General features: G+C 39.8%; 1 protein-coding gene across 2 annotated transcripts in view; it reads left to right on the top strand.

Annotated features, from left to right (window-relative positions):
- The window catches only part of LOC143961277 (uncharacterized), a 45,472-nt gene that overhangs the window by 9,486 nt on the left and 21,953 nt on the right, over nucleotides 1-14,033 (top strand). The window contains exons 3-5 of one of the 2 annotated variants that reach the window (XM_077470528.1): nucleotides 3,450-3,536; nucleotides 7,877-9,317; nucleotides 9,474-10,414. In XM_077470528.1, coding sequence (XP_077326654.1) covers nucleotides 3,450-3,536; nucleotides 7,877-9,317; nucleotides 9,474-10,414 — 2,469 coding nt within the window. Of the gene's footprint in view, nucleotides 1-3,449; nucleotides 3,537-7,876; nucleotides 10,415-14,033 lie in introns of both variants that reach the window. The other variant, XM_077470527.1, reaches the window with a different exon arrangement.

The raw sequence follows: 14,033 nt of genomic DNA on the forward strand, positions 1-14,033 counted from the left end.
TGCAACAAGTGTAAATCACCTCACAAAGTGCAAACTGTGCGATTCAATGGATGCAACTAAAATAATTACTGCGATATTAGATGTGCTTACATAATATATACATGCCAAAAAAATATAAAATCCAAGGACATTAAAAAATGTGCAAAAAATTTTTTTCAAAACCAAAAAAAAAATTAATAAATAATTAATGCTCATTAATTCCAGTTCATGCAAATGCTTCGTGAACAATAAACAAAGTCCATGCACAAAGGTGACTTCCAAAGTGTATGCCAATCCAGTGATTCAATTCAGTGCCAAGCCAGTGCACCACCTGTTTCCCCCAGCCTCTCACCTCAAATACTTGATATAGAAGCACAATTTATAAGCCAAAGCTAATCCATCCACATTCGTCCAGCGGCTAGTATCCAGCTGAATCTTTCTTTCCCAAGTTCTTCACCTCTCATCCGTTAAGGTGTACGATACATATAGTATAGAACAAAAGGACAGGGGGGCTCTCATGTGTAGTATACAGATTTAACGTTTTAATAGCGAAAAGTAGCAACTTACATTTAAGTAGACAACAACGAATAGATGTATTACGATCCGAACTTCCGGTCGCGGCCGAGACCGGAAGTTCGGATTGTAATACATCTATTCGTTGTTGTCTACTTAAATGTAAGTTGCTACTTTTCGCTATTAAAACGTTAAATCTGTATACTACACATGAGAGCCCCCCTGTCCTTTTGTTCTATACTATATGTATCGTACACCTTAACGGATGAGAGGTGAAGAACTTGGGAAAGAAAGATTCAGCTGGATACTAGCCGCTGGACGAATGTGGATGGATTAGCTTTGGCTTATAAATTGTGCTTCTATATCAAGTATTTGAGGTGAGAGGCTGGGGGAAACAGGTGGTGCACTGGCTTGGCACTGAATTGAATCACTGGATTGGCATACACTTTGGAAGTCACCTTTGTGCATGGACTTTGTTTATTGTTCACGAAGCATTTGCATGAACTGGAATTAATGAGCATTAATTATTTATTAATTTTTTTTTGGTTTTGAAAATTTTTTTTTGCACATTTTTTAATGTCCTTGGATTTTATATTTTTTTGGCATGTATATATTATGTAAGCACATCTAATATCGCAGTAATTATTTTAGTTGCATCCATTGAATCGCACAGTTTGCACTTTGTGAGGTGATTTACACTTGTTGCACTTTATATATTTTTTAGTTCATTATTTATTGTAAATGTTTTTGTGGTTAGCGCCGCAATTTATTCATTTTTTACTGAAACATTTAGGAGATATTTCCACTACCTATAGCTAAGCCTAGAATAAGGCTTACAAGTAACACAAAAGGGTTTAAACCACTTTAATCCCCACTGTGTTTTTTTTTTTTGCTAAGTAAACAACAAAAAAATTGTTTTTCTCTTTGTTTCTGTTTCTTTTGCAAGCAAATAAATGTTTCTTCATAAATTTAGGCCCAGATGTATTCTTCTAAATTTTGGGGTGAAAATAACCAAATCCGTGTATATTATTTAGTTTGTAGGAAAGTCCACAAACTATGGTATATATCTAAAAATCGATCAGCCCTGATGTACTGACGGCCCATCTCATTACTTGAGGTCCAAAAATGCAAGGATAGTATAAATACCCCTCAAATTACCCCTTTTTGAAAAGCAGACAGTCCAAGGTATTTAGTAAGAGGCATGGCAAGTTTTTTGAAGTTGTAATTTTTTGTCACAGTTTTTTTGAAAATTAAGATATTAAAATAAATAGTTTTTTCACAATTATGTTTTTTTTTTTAAAATACTTTCACCATGCGGCTAATCACATGGTACAGGTGAGCTGCGATGGGCCCTCTCTGTACCATGTGATCACTGTGACCCATCACGGAGATCAACACAATAGTACACAATGAATTGTAGGAATGGAACCCATCCATTGTGTACAATTATCATGTAATCTGCTGTGATTGGTCATAACGATTACATGGTAGTGGCAGTGGCCTGCCACACTAAACTGTCATTGGTTGAGCCCGGTGGACAGATCACACCACGGCACAGCCCATGGGGTGTACATGAGATGCAAACCTGGGAGGATTTCATATAATGTCTACCCAGGATGGGAGAGCTCCTGCTCTCTATTATATTACAATCGGCTGGGCGGCAAGCAGTTAAAATGATGCTGAAATTAGGATTCTGGTTCAAAGCATTTCAGAGTTTTTTAGAACAAAAAAGTTTTTTTCTTTCAATTTAGCTTTTTTTTATACAATAAAATATCATTACAGATTTAAAACTTTCCTCTTCAGCTATATACATTTTTTTTTATTCCTAGAGTTGTGTCCTCATAGGGAATGTCCTTGTTTCCACACAAATTGGATTGAAGGGACAGTAATTGACAGGGTACTTGGATAGCATGGGAGAGGACTAGCACCCCTGCAATGTTTTATCTGCATTCCAGAGCTCTATTTGGGGGATTTACCATCTCTTCCTATGCTGTTAACAGCAGTTTCATCAGACAGGCAGTGAGGGAAAAAAAATCTCCAAAAGCAACACAAACAGAAGTAAAAATCCCAAAGGAGTTCTGGTTCTATGTTACTATAGAATTTTTTTTTTACTGTCAGTGTTGCTGCTGGTGAGATCCCCTAAAAAAAAAATAGGTGTTGGCTTAACAAACACTTTAACAGCAATTAAAGAGGAACGGCAGTCTGCTCACAAAAATAGTAATACAAAAAAATTGCCATTCTGAAGCTTCCCTCCAACCATTTTGCATATTATTTTATATATATATACCGTGATTCTGTACTTGCCAAATATGCTGCAGAAATCTCCCTCCACTGAGTCTGGCTGCAGCCATTTTAACTGTGGGCAGCTTAAGCTGCTGCCTGTTCACTTCCTGGATTTTCATGGACACTCAGAGGCACACCTCCAGCTCTGCAGCTCTCATTGGCCCTTTTATGACTCATCCCCCCTCCCTTCCTGGCAAACCCTCATGAGAGTGAGAGAGAGAGATGTGCATGATGTCATAAGCCTAGGCTAATGACCAGACAGGAAACAGGAAGTGGGCTGTATAAGGGATTTACTGGCAGGAAAAAAATGTTTTAATATCCAAAGTTAAAACAACAAGGGCAGAAGATTTAGATGGAAAGTTGAAGGTCCACTTTAAGCTTCAATATAGACTGGCTGGGCCCTGAATGTTGCACTGTAGGAAAGAAGTAGGGGCTTCTGGAATTCAGAGACCTTCAGAGATTTGCCTTCTTCACCTGGGTATCTTTATTCCCAGCACAGATTTACTTAAAAATGGACACATCACTTTCCAGGAGTCATAGGAAATTTGATGAAGGACAAAGTAGGAATAGCAATTGAACTTTGCTAATATGTAACAAAATCTTTTAAAATCTTTTTGTGTTTTTGTTGTGCATTGTGTAAAAAATATGTTTCCTTTTCATATCTTCCCCTGCAGACCAAGTGATACCACCTCCTGCCACAGCACCTCCAATAGTAACGTATACGACGGTGACAAAAGCCACGGATCCACCCTCCAGTACCGGTATTACACTATATATTTATGGGAATCATATATTTATTTTGGGCTATAGATTGATTTTCACCTTATGTTTCTGAGGTTGGCTGCGTGATTCTTGTACTAGTGTTCTTATATCAGCTGCTACTCTATACATTTTAAAGAAAACAAATGTCCTTGAAGTTGAACCTCTTTTGCCTGCCATTTTGGTATACAGGGGGCAAAACCAAAACTTTTGGGCAAATATTGCCAGTTTTGCCACCCAGGAAACCTTATTTTTGTTTTTAACATTATTTTTGTTTTTAACCTAAATCTTAATTTTCTTTTTACCTTATTTTTGTTTTTAACCTAAACCTTATTTTGTTTTTACCATTATTTTTGTTTTTGACCTAAACCTTAATTTAGTTTTTACTATTATTTTTGTTTTTGGCCTAAACCTTGTTTTTGTTTTTGTTTGTTTTGTTTTTATCATTATTTTTGTTTTTGACCTAAGCCTTAATTTTCTTTTTACCGTTATTTAAGTTTTTGACCTAAACCTTAATATAGTTTTTACTATTATTTTTGTTTTTGGCCTAAACCTTGTTTTTGTTTTTATCATTATTTTTGTTTCAGACCTAAGCCTTAATTTTCTTTTTACCGTTATTTAAGTTTTTGACCCAAACCTTAATTTAGTTTTTACTATTATTTTTGTTCTTGACCTAAACCTTGTTTTTGTTTTTATCATTATTTTTGTTTTTGACCTAAACCTTTATTTTTGTTTTTGCCATTACTACTTTATGTAATGAATAGGGATTTGCTGAAAGTACATCTGCTCGGTTTAAGGCAGGAACAAGGGAACATAAATAAAGTTCAGGTACTGAATCTGAACCCCATTGAAGTGCATGGGAGTGGAAAACAGTACTGTACATTCTCTAGGCTAATAGGCAAGAAGGAATTGGTAAACAATTGGCATGGGAGCAGGTGATTGGAGTGGAGATGGTCCTGGGCAGTCCCCCGAGGAACATATTTTTTTAACAAAACTGTTTGGTGGTGAGCAGCTATTTCAATAATGCTTTAAATCAGGGGTGTTCAATCTTTTGACCTTCCTGGGCCACATTAGAAGAAGTAGAATTGTCTTGGGTCACGCATAAAATACAATAAGAACATGGATACCAGGCCTATTTCTGACATTTGCTGTTAAAATCAGCATTTTCTTTGCTAGACCCTAGAGAATAAAATGGAGATCATTGCCATACTTTATGTCACACTGTTTTTGGGGAAAAAAATACACCTTTTAAAATAAAAAAAATAAAAAAACAAGTTAGCCCAATTTTTTTGTATCATGTGAAAGATGATGTTACGTCGATAAAATCCATGACAATGTGAGACCAAGGCTTCTTGGGAATAGGCAAGGTCATGAGAAGATCAGCAGGAGATTGTGTGCAGTATAGACTGAGCACAGACAGGACAAGCCTTAACGTAGTCTTTGACATCCGAGCAGACAGTAGGCCACCAGTAATGGTGACTGATGAGCAGAAAGGATCGGAGGAACCCAGCATGACCTACCACCTTGGAATGATGTCCCCAGTGAAGGATCTTAGCTCTTAGCTCAGTGGGACAAAGGTCTTGCCAGGAGGAGTTTTTGACTTCAGGGTGGTAGAATGGGCAAGAATGCATGAGGTCGGAATGATCAGCTCAGGTTCAGGGGTGGACTCCTCATCCAAAGTGTCAAATAACCTAGAGAGTGCATCAGCCCGACTGTTGCAGGAACCAGGTTTATACATAATGGTGAAATTAAAATGGGAAAAGAAAAGACTCCACCTGGCCTGTCTGAGATTCAGACATTTGGCATTCGGTTAAGTACTGCAGATTCTTATGATCAGTGAAAATCGTTATGGAGTGAGTGGAACCCTCCAAGAGATGACGCCACTCCTCTAACGCCAATTTAATTGCAAGAAGTTCCCAATCACCAGCAGCATAATTTTTCTCTGCCTGGGATTTTTTTTTTGTTGAGAAGAACGCACATGGTTGACATTTCATCTCAAAGGATTGAAGAAGCACAGCTCCCACCCTTATTGAAGAAGCATCTGCTTCAATAAAAAAATGGATTCCCAGGATTAGGTCTCCTCAAGAGAGGTCCAGAAACAAAAGCCTGTTTCAAATCATGAAATGCAGAGACAGCTTATAGTGAACTTACCCCGACTTCCTATTAGGTAATTATAGTAAATGACTACCAAAACTAGTTTATTACCTATATAGTATATTATATTTATAGTTTTAGATTTTTGTCTTGTCAGGTTTTTATAGTTGTCGGTGTCTTTGTTAGAGATTCACCCTCTCTATTTGTCCTGTTTACCATTATCGTGAAAGTAACATCTCCAATTTTCGGTTGTCTCCAGAACAATAACAGAGAGGAGATAAGGACACTAGCTATGGTTTTCACTTCCTGTTTGGCTATGGGACAGGAAGTGAAGGGAAATCTCTCCAATGGGAAACAGATAGAAAAAAATAATAACAGTTATGACCCTCTCTTTCTCTTTCCAAAATGAAAAACAATTGCCTTTAGTTAGTAGGCAGGGAGGAAGACATTCTTGCTTCAGGCTCCATTGCTTTTCAAAATTCTTATTTATTTATTTATTTATTACAGGTACTTATATAGTGCCGCCAATTTACACAGCACTTTACATATTTATTATACATTCACATCTTATAAATTTTTATATCTGCTTAAATTTTCTGGAACTTCAATGGCCTAATGAAAGCACTCCAGGCAATATAATATATATATATATATATATTTTTGTATTGCCTGATATACAGTAAAAAAAAATAAAAACTTATACTGCAACACTCACCTTCTGGACTTGTCCCCTGTAGCATCTCTTCTCCAACACAAGCTATCAGTGTCCCAGGTTGAAAGGCATATATGAGGCATCACCATGGGGAAATATGGGATTTTTGACTTATCGTTCATCGGGATCAAAAATTTCTGAAAGAAACTTAAACCTGGATAGCTTGATGACTGTATACTTGTAAGGCAAATTAACCCCTTCCCGCCGAGCGTACGCAGATATGCGTACTCGGCTTCCGGGGGGTATACCGGGATGATGCCCGCACCTGCAGGCATCATCCCAGTACCGTCTTTTACAGCGGGCGATTGGCTATCCAGCCATAACAACCGATGCGGCTAAAAGCCGCTCGGCTGTTATGCCGGAGGAGCGAGAGGGGACGTCCCCCCTCCCGCCGCCTCCCGCCGCTGTTACTGGTGCTCCCGCTCGATCGGGAGCACCGATTGCGTGTCCGATGGCTCCGTTCGTTGGGGAGAAACTGGAACGAAGCCGTAATCGGCTTCGTTCCAGTCTCCTCATAGTAAACGCGGAAGCGACGTCATGACGTCACTTCCCGTTTACTCGGCTGCCAATGGCGCCGGTTTTAAAAAAATATCCGGTATTCAGAATCGCTGTTTTCGGCGATCTGAATACACTGAAGTGTAAAGGAGGGGTGGGGGGTCTTTTAGACCCCCGATCCCTCCATAAAGAGTACCTGTCACCACCTATTACTGTCACAAGGGATGTTTACATTCCTTGTGAGAGCAATAAAAGTGATCCAAATTATTTTATTTTTTTTAAACAATTTAGTAATTTTAAAATAAATAAAATAAATAAAAAAAAAAAAAAAAATTTTTTAAAGCGCCCGCCGTCCCCGCGAGCTCGCAAAGCAAAGAAAACGCATACGGAAGTCGCGCCCGCGTATGTAAACGGTGTTCAAATCACACATGTGAGGTACCGCCACGATCGTCAGAGCGAGAGCAATAATTCTAGCACTAGACCTCCTCTGTAACGCTAACCTGGTAACCGTAAAAAATGTTTAAAGCGTCGCCTATTGAGATTTTTAGGTACCGTACTTTGTCGTCAATCCACAAGTGCGTGCAATTATAAAGTGGGACATGTTTGGTATCTATTTACTCGGCGTAACATTATCTTTCACAAAATGCAAAAAAAATGGGATAATTTTACTGTTTTTTTTTTTTTAAATTAATGAAAGTGTACATTTTCCCAAAAAGTTGCATTTAAAACACCGCTGCGCAAATACCGTGTGACATAAAATATTGCAACAATCATCGTTTTATTCTCTAGAGTCTCTGTTAAAAAAATATATATAATGTTTGGGGGTTCCAAGTAATTTTCTAGTAGAAAATATGGATTTTAACTTGTAAACACCAAATTCCAAAAACAGGCTTAGTCATGAAAGGGTTAAAGCAACACCTCTAACTATTTTTAACTTCTGCTGTACATGCACTGAACATATTCAAAATCTATTGTCAACAACACTAACATAATCAGCTACTATATTAATATAACAATCTATAAACTTTTCTATTACTACAGAAACAGAATTCTCTTCATCAACAAGAAGTGATGCAACATCAGAAGAACTAACACAAGACTCAAATTCAAGTACAGAATCCACAACCACTGTCACATCTTTAGCGTTCACAACAACCTCATTAACTGATCATACTACTGAAACTGAACCCACCTCAGATATATCCATACCATCCTCAACAGAGATGCCCACAACCTCATTAACTGATCATACTACTGAAAGTGAACCCACCTCAGATATATCCATACCATCCTCAACAGAGATACCCACAACCTCATTAACTGATCATACTACTGAAAGTGAACCCACCTCAGATATATCCATACCATCCTCAACAGAGATACCCACAACCTCATTAACTGATCATACTACTGAAACTGAACCCACCTCAGATATATCCATACCATCCTCAACAGAGATGCCCACAACCTCATTAACTGATCATACTACTGAAAGTGAACCCACCTCAGATATATCCATACCATCCTCAACAGAGATACCCACAACCGCATTAACTGATCATACTACTGAAAGTGAACCCACCTCAGATATATCCATACCATCCACAACAGAGATACCCACAACCTCATTAACTGATCATACTACTGAAAGTGAACCCACCTCAGATATATCCATACCATCCTCAACAGAGATACCCACAACCCCATTAACTGATCATACTACTGAAAGTGAACCCACCTCAGATATATCCATACCATCCACAACAGAGATACCCACAACCTCATTAACTGATCATACTACTGAAAGTGAACCCACCTCAGATATATCCATACCATCCTCAACAGAGATACCCACAACCTCATTAACTGATCATACTACTGAAAGTGAACCCACCTCAGATATATCCATACCATCCACAACAGAGATACCCACAACCTCATTAACTGATCATACTACTGAAAGTGAACCCACTTCAGATATATCCATACCATCCTCAACAGAGATACCCACAACCGCATTAACTGATCATACTACTGAAAGTGAACCCACCTCAGATATATCCATACCATCCTCAACAGAGATACCCACAACCTCATTAACTGATCATACTACTGAAAGTGAACCCACCTCAGATATATCCATACCATCCACAACAGAGATACCCACAACCTCATTAACTGATCATACTACTGAAAGTGAACCCACCTCAGATATATCCATACCATCCTCAACAGAGATACCCACAACCCCATTAACTGATCATACTACTGAAAGTGAACCCACCTCAGATATATCCATACCATCCTCAACAGAGATACCCACAACCGCATTAACTGATCATACTACTGAAAGTGAACCCACCTCAGATATATCCATACCATCCACAACAGAGATACCCACAACCTCATTAACTGATCATACTACTGAAAGTGAACCCACCTCAGATATATCCATACCATCCACAACAGAGATACCCACAACCTCATTAACTGATCATACTACTGAAAGTGAACCCACCTCAGATATATCCATACCATCCTCAACAGAGATACCCACAACCTCATTAACTGATTATTCTACCGAAACTGAACCCACCTCAGATATATCCAGACCTTCCACAACAGAGATACCCACAACCTCATTAACTGATCTTTCTACTGAAACTATAACCACCTCTTTTATATCCATACAGTCCTCAGCAGAGATACCCACAACCTCAATAACCGACAATTCTACTGAAACTGTACTCACTTCAGATGTATCCATACAGTCCTCAACAGAAAACCCCACAACCTCATTAACTGATTATTCTACCGAAACTGAACCCACCTCAGATATATCCAGACCTTCCACAACAGAGATACCCACAACCTCATTAACTGACCTTTCTACTGAAACTATAACCACCTCTTTTATATCCATACCGTTCTCAACAGAGAAACCCACAACCTCATTAACTGATCATTCTACTGAAACTGTACCTACCTCAGATATATCCATACCGTCCACAACAGAGATACCCACAACCTCATTAACTGATCTTTCTACTGAAACTGAACCCACCTCAGATATATCCATACCGTCCACAACAGAGAAACCCACAACCTCATTAACTGATCATTCTACTGAAACTGTACCTACCTCAGATATATCTATACCGTCCACAACAGAGATACCCACAACCTCATTAACTGATTATTCTACTGAAACTGAACCCACCTCAGATACAGTACAGTCCTCTACACAACCCCCCACCATTTTATCCAGTAATCAGTCTACTGTAATTAGACCCACTCCTGATACAATTATACAGTCCTCTACAAAACCATCCACCATATTATCCACTAATCATTCTACTGAAAGTAGACCCACTCCTAATACAACTATACAGTCCACTACACTGCCCTCCACCATATTATCCACTAATCAGTCTACTGCAAGTATACCCACTGCTGATACAACTACACAGTCCTCTACACAGCCCTCCACCATACTATCCACTAACCAGTCTACTAAGACTTCTACCCAGTTCACACCAACAACCTCTACTACCAAAAAGCCACCAAGTACACAGCCAGGTGAGTGTGAGCTTACAAAAATTTTACCATATTTTCACCATGCCTTTTCATCTTTTTTGGGGGGGATAATGATTTTTTTCACCTGATGGATTAAGTGGATTTATTCCAAGTTCCCTCTGTAGTTACTGTACCTCCTGGGTAATGAGATGTCAGTACCCACGCAACCGTTCTAGCAATCCAGGGATTTAGAAATCCCTGCTCTTTTTCCCCATCAACACTGATATGTGACCAATCTGACCAATCATAAGTGCTCTGATCCATCCTGGATGCCCTGCAGAAAGAAGGGGGAGAAAAGTACATATTTCAAATCCCTGGACTGCTACACTGCGAAGGCGCAGACATCTCATCACCTATGGCGATAAGTACATCAGGGACTTGGGGGGTGGGAGTATGTTGTTGGTTAATTTTTTGGGGAAAGATGAATGTACACTTTAATGTTCAGATTTAATATTAATAATTAAGGTAAAGAAACTGTTATTTATTGACTCAATTACAATTGTGCTCATAAGTTTACATACCCTGGCAGAATTTATGATTTCTTGTAGCCATTTATTATCAATCAACTGTGTTTACTCTTTTTAACTAGTTGCCGCCTGCCCACCATCAAATGACGGCAGGAGCGGTGTGGCCCTTGTTCTGGGATGCCGTCATATGATGTCATCCCAAAACAGCCGCTCTCGCGTGCCCGCCTCGGCACGCAGCAATCGTGGCCGCACCATGTTACTAGAATGCTCCACAACCCTGATCTCTGTAAAGAGCCACGTCCACGGCTCTTTACCCGTGTGATTGGCTGTGTCCATTACTGGCAACATGGAGTTGCCAGTAATCAACACTCCTCGCCTCACACTGACAGAGTGTGTGGCGAGGAGAGCCAATCAGAGGCATCTCCTCACAGGAGACATCTACACATGTAATCAGGGCACTGATGATCAGTGCCCTAATTACAATAGCGCCACCAGTGCAACAAATCAATGGCAGCGATGAGTGCCCACCAGTGCCTGCAATTAGTGCCCACCACTGCCAGCAATCAGTGCCCACCACTGCCCACAAGTGCCACTAATCAGTGGCTATTAGTGATGCCAGTCGGTGCTGGCTATCAGTGCCACTTATCAGTGCTACCCATCAATGTCCATCACTGCTGTCCATCAATGCCCACTAGTGTCGCCCATCAGTGCCACCCATTAATGCCTATCAGTTCCCACCAGTGCTGCCTATCAATGCCAATCAGTGGCACCTATTAGTGACCATCAGTGCCACCTAACAGTGCCAATCAGTGCCACCTATCAGTGCTCATCAGTGCCACATATCAATGTCACCCATCAGTGACCATAAGTGTGGCATATTAGTACCTCCTCATCAGTGCCACCTAATCAGTTCCCATAAGTGACACCTCATCAAATCCCACCAGTTCAGCCTATCAGTGCCCATCAGTGCTGCGTCATCAGCACACATCAATGAAAGGAGAAAAATTACTTAATTACAAAATGAACTGACAGAAACCAAGTAAAAAATAAAAAAAACAGCAGTGATTAAATACCACCCAAAGAAAGCTCTATTTGTGTGAAGAAAATTATAAAAATTTAATTTGGGTACAGTGTAGCATGACGGCGCAATTGTCATTAAAAATGACCTGGGCAGGAAGTGCCCGGCAGGCAAGTTGTTAAATCATAATGGCCTCTTTCATCCAGTGATGCACTGATGTTTCTGTATTCTGAGTCGTGGGGAAAGGAAAATAATTGTCAAAGGATCTGTGGGAAATTGGTAGTTGAACTTTATAAAACAGGAAAGGGATATAAAATGATATCCAAGAAATTGAGAATGCCAACCAGCAGTGTTCAAACTCTAATCAAGAAGTGGAAAATAAGAGATTCTGTTGAAACCAAACTACGGTCAGAAAGATGGACTGCATGGTCAAGTCCCCAGAGGAAAGCCATTACTACGCAAATGCCACAAAGTATCCTGTTTACAATACGCCAAGCAGCACAAAGACAAGCCTCAAACATTCTGACGCAAAGTAATTTAAGGTGATGAGACCAAAATTTTGCTTTTTGGTCACAAACGCTACATTTGGAGAGGAGTCAACAAGGCCTATGATGAAAGGTATGGAGGTGGATCGCTGATGTTTTGGGGATGTGTGAGCTACAAAAGCACAGGAAAGTTGGTCAAAATTATTGACAAGATTAATGCAGTATGTTATCAAAATATACTGGAGGAACATTTGCATTCATCAGCCAGGAATCTGCGCATAGGTCGTACTTGGACATTCCAACATGACAATGATCCAAAACACAAGGCCAAGTCAACCTGTCATTGGCTACAGCAGAACAAAGTGAAGGTTCTGGAGTGACCATCTCAGTCTCCTGACCTCAATATCATTGAGCCACTCTTTGGAGATCTCAAACCTGCCTTTCATGCAAGACAGCCCAAGAATTGACAGTAACTGGAGACTTTTTGCCAAGAGGAATGGGCAGCTTTACCATCTGAGAAGATAAAGAGCCTCATCCACAAATACCACAAAATACTTCAAGCTGTCATTGATGTTAAAGGGGGCAATACACGGTGCAGTATTAAAAAAAATATTAAAAGCCAGCAGCTACAAATACTGCAGCTGCTGACTTTTAATAAATGGACACTTACCTTTCCTGGAGTCCAGCAATGTTGGCAGCTGAAGCCGAGCAAACGCTCAGCTCTTGGCTCCTGCCAGCGCCATTCTCGGTGAGGGAATCAGGAAGGGAAGCATTGCGGCTTCACTTCCTGGTTCCCTACCGTGCATGTTCGAGTCACTCAGCGCAATGAGAATGTTTCCGCGCTGTCTCTGGGTCCCCGTGTATGTCCCAGCAGACAGTGCAGCGGGACAGGAAGAGGCATAGACTCCTGTGGGAGTCTATGCCTGGAAGTGGGTGCAAATACCTGTCTTAAACAGGTATCTGCACCCCCTCCCCCCTGAATGGTGTCAAATGTGACACCAGAGGGGGGGGGGGTTCCAAAAAGTGGAGGTTCTATTTTTGTGAACCTCTGCTTTAAGAACTGGGGTATGTAAACTTTTGATCAGGGTCATTTGGCTAGTTGCTGTTGTCATTATGATTTAAAAAGAGTAAACACAGTTGATTGCTAATAAATGGCTTCAGCCAAACACTAACCATGAGTGAAAGAAATGTTTTTTGTGTTATCATTCATATTCTCTGAGAAATGGCAAAGAAATCTTAAATTCTGCCGGGGTATGTAAACTTACGAGCACAACTGTATATCAATATTTAGACATTTCTTTTAGAATGTACATTTTCTACAGCTATATCACAGAGACATGCCAGTCTCACATTTATATTGCATTATATATACTTTTTTGAGTAAGCATTTTAACAACAATAAGCATTATTATCATTCTGATTATTAGTAGTATTATTCTTAAACATTTTTAATCATATTAACCACTTCAGCCCCAGACTATTTTGCTGGTCAAAGACCAGACCACTTTTTGCGATTCCGCACTGCGTCGCTTTAACTGACAATTGCGAGGTCGTGCGACGTGGCTCCCAAACAAAATTGACGTCCTTTTTTTCCCACAAATAGAGCTTTCTTTTGGTGGTATTTGATCACCCCTGCGGTTTTTATTTTTTTG

This window comes from Lithobates pipiens, unplaced genomic scaffold (genome assembly GCF_037356315.1).
Source record: "Lithobates pipiens isolate NorthernLeopardFrog02 unplaced genomic scaffold, aLitPip1_a1.2 Scaffold_8, whole genome shotgun sequence".
Classification (NCBI taxonomy): domain Eukaryota; kingdom Metazoa; phylum Chordata; class Amphibia; order Anura; family Ranidae; genus Lithobates; species Lithobates pipiens.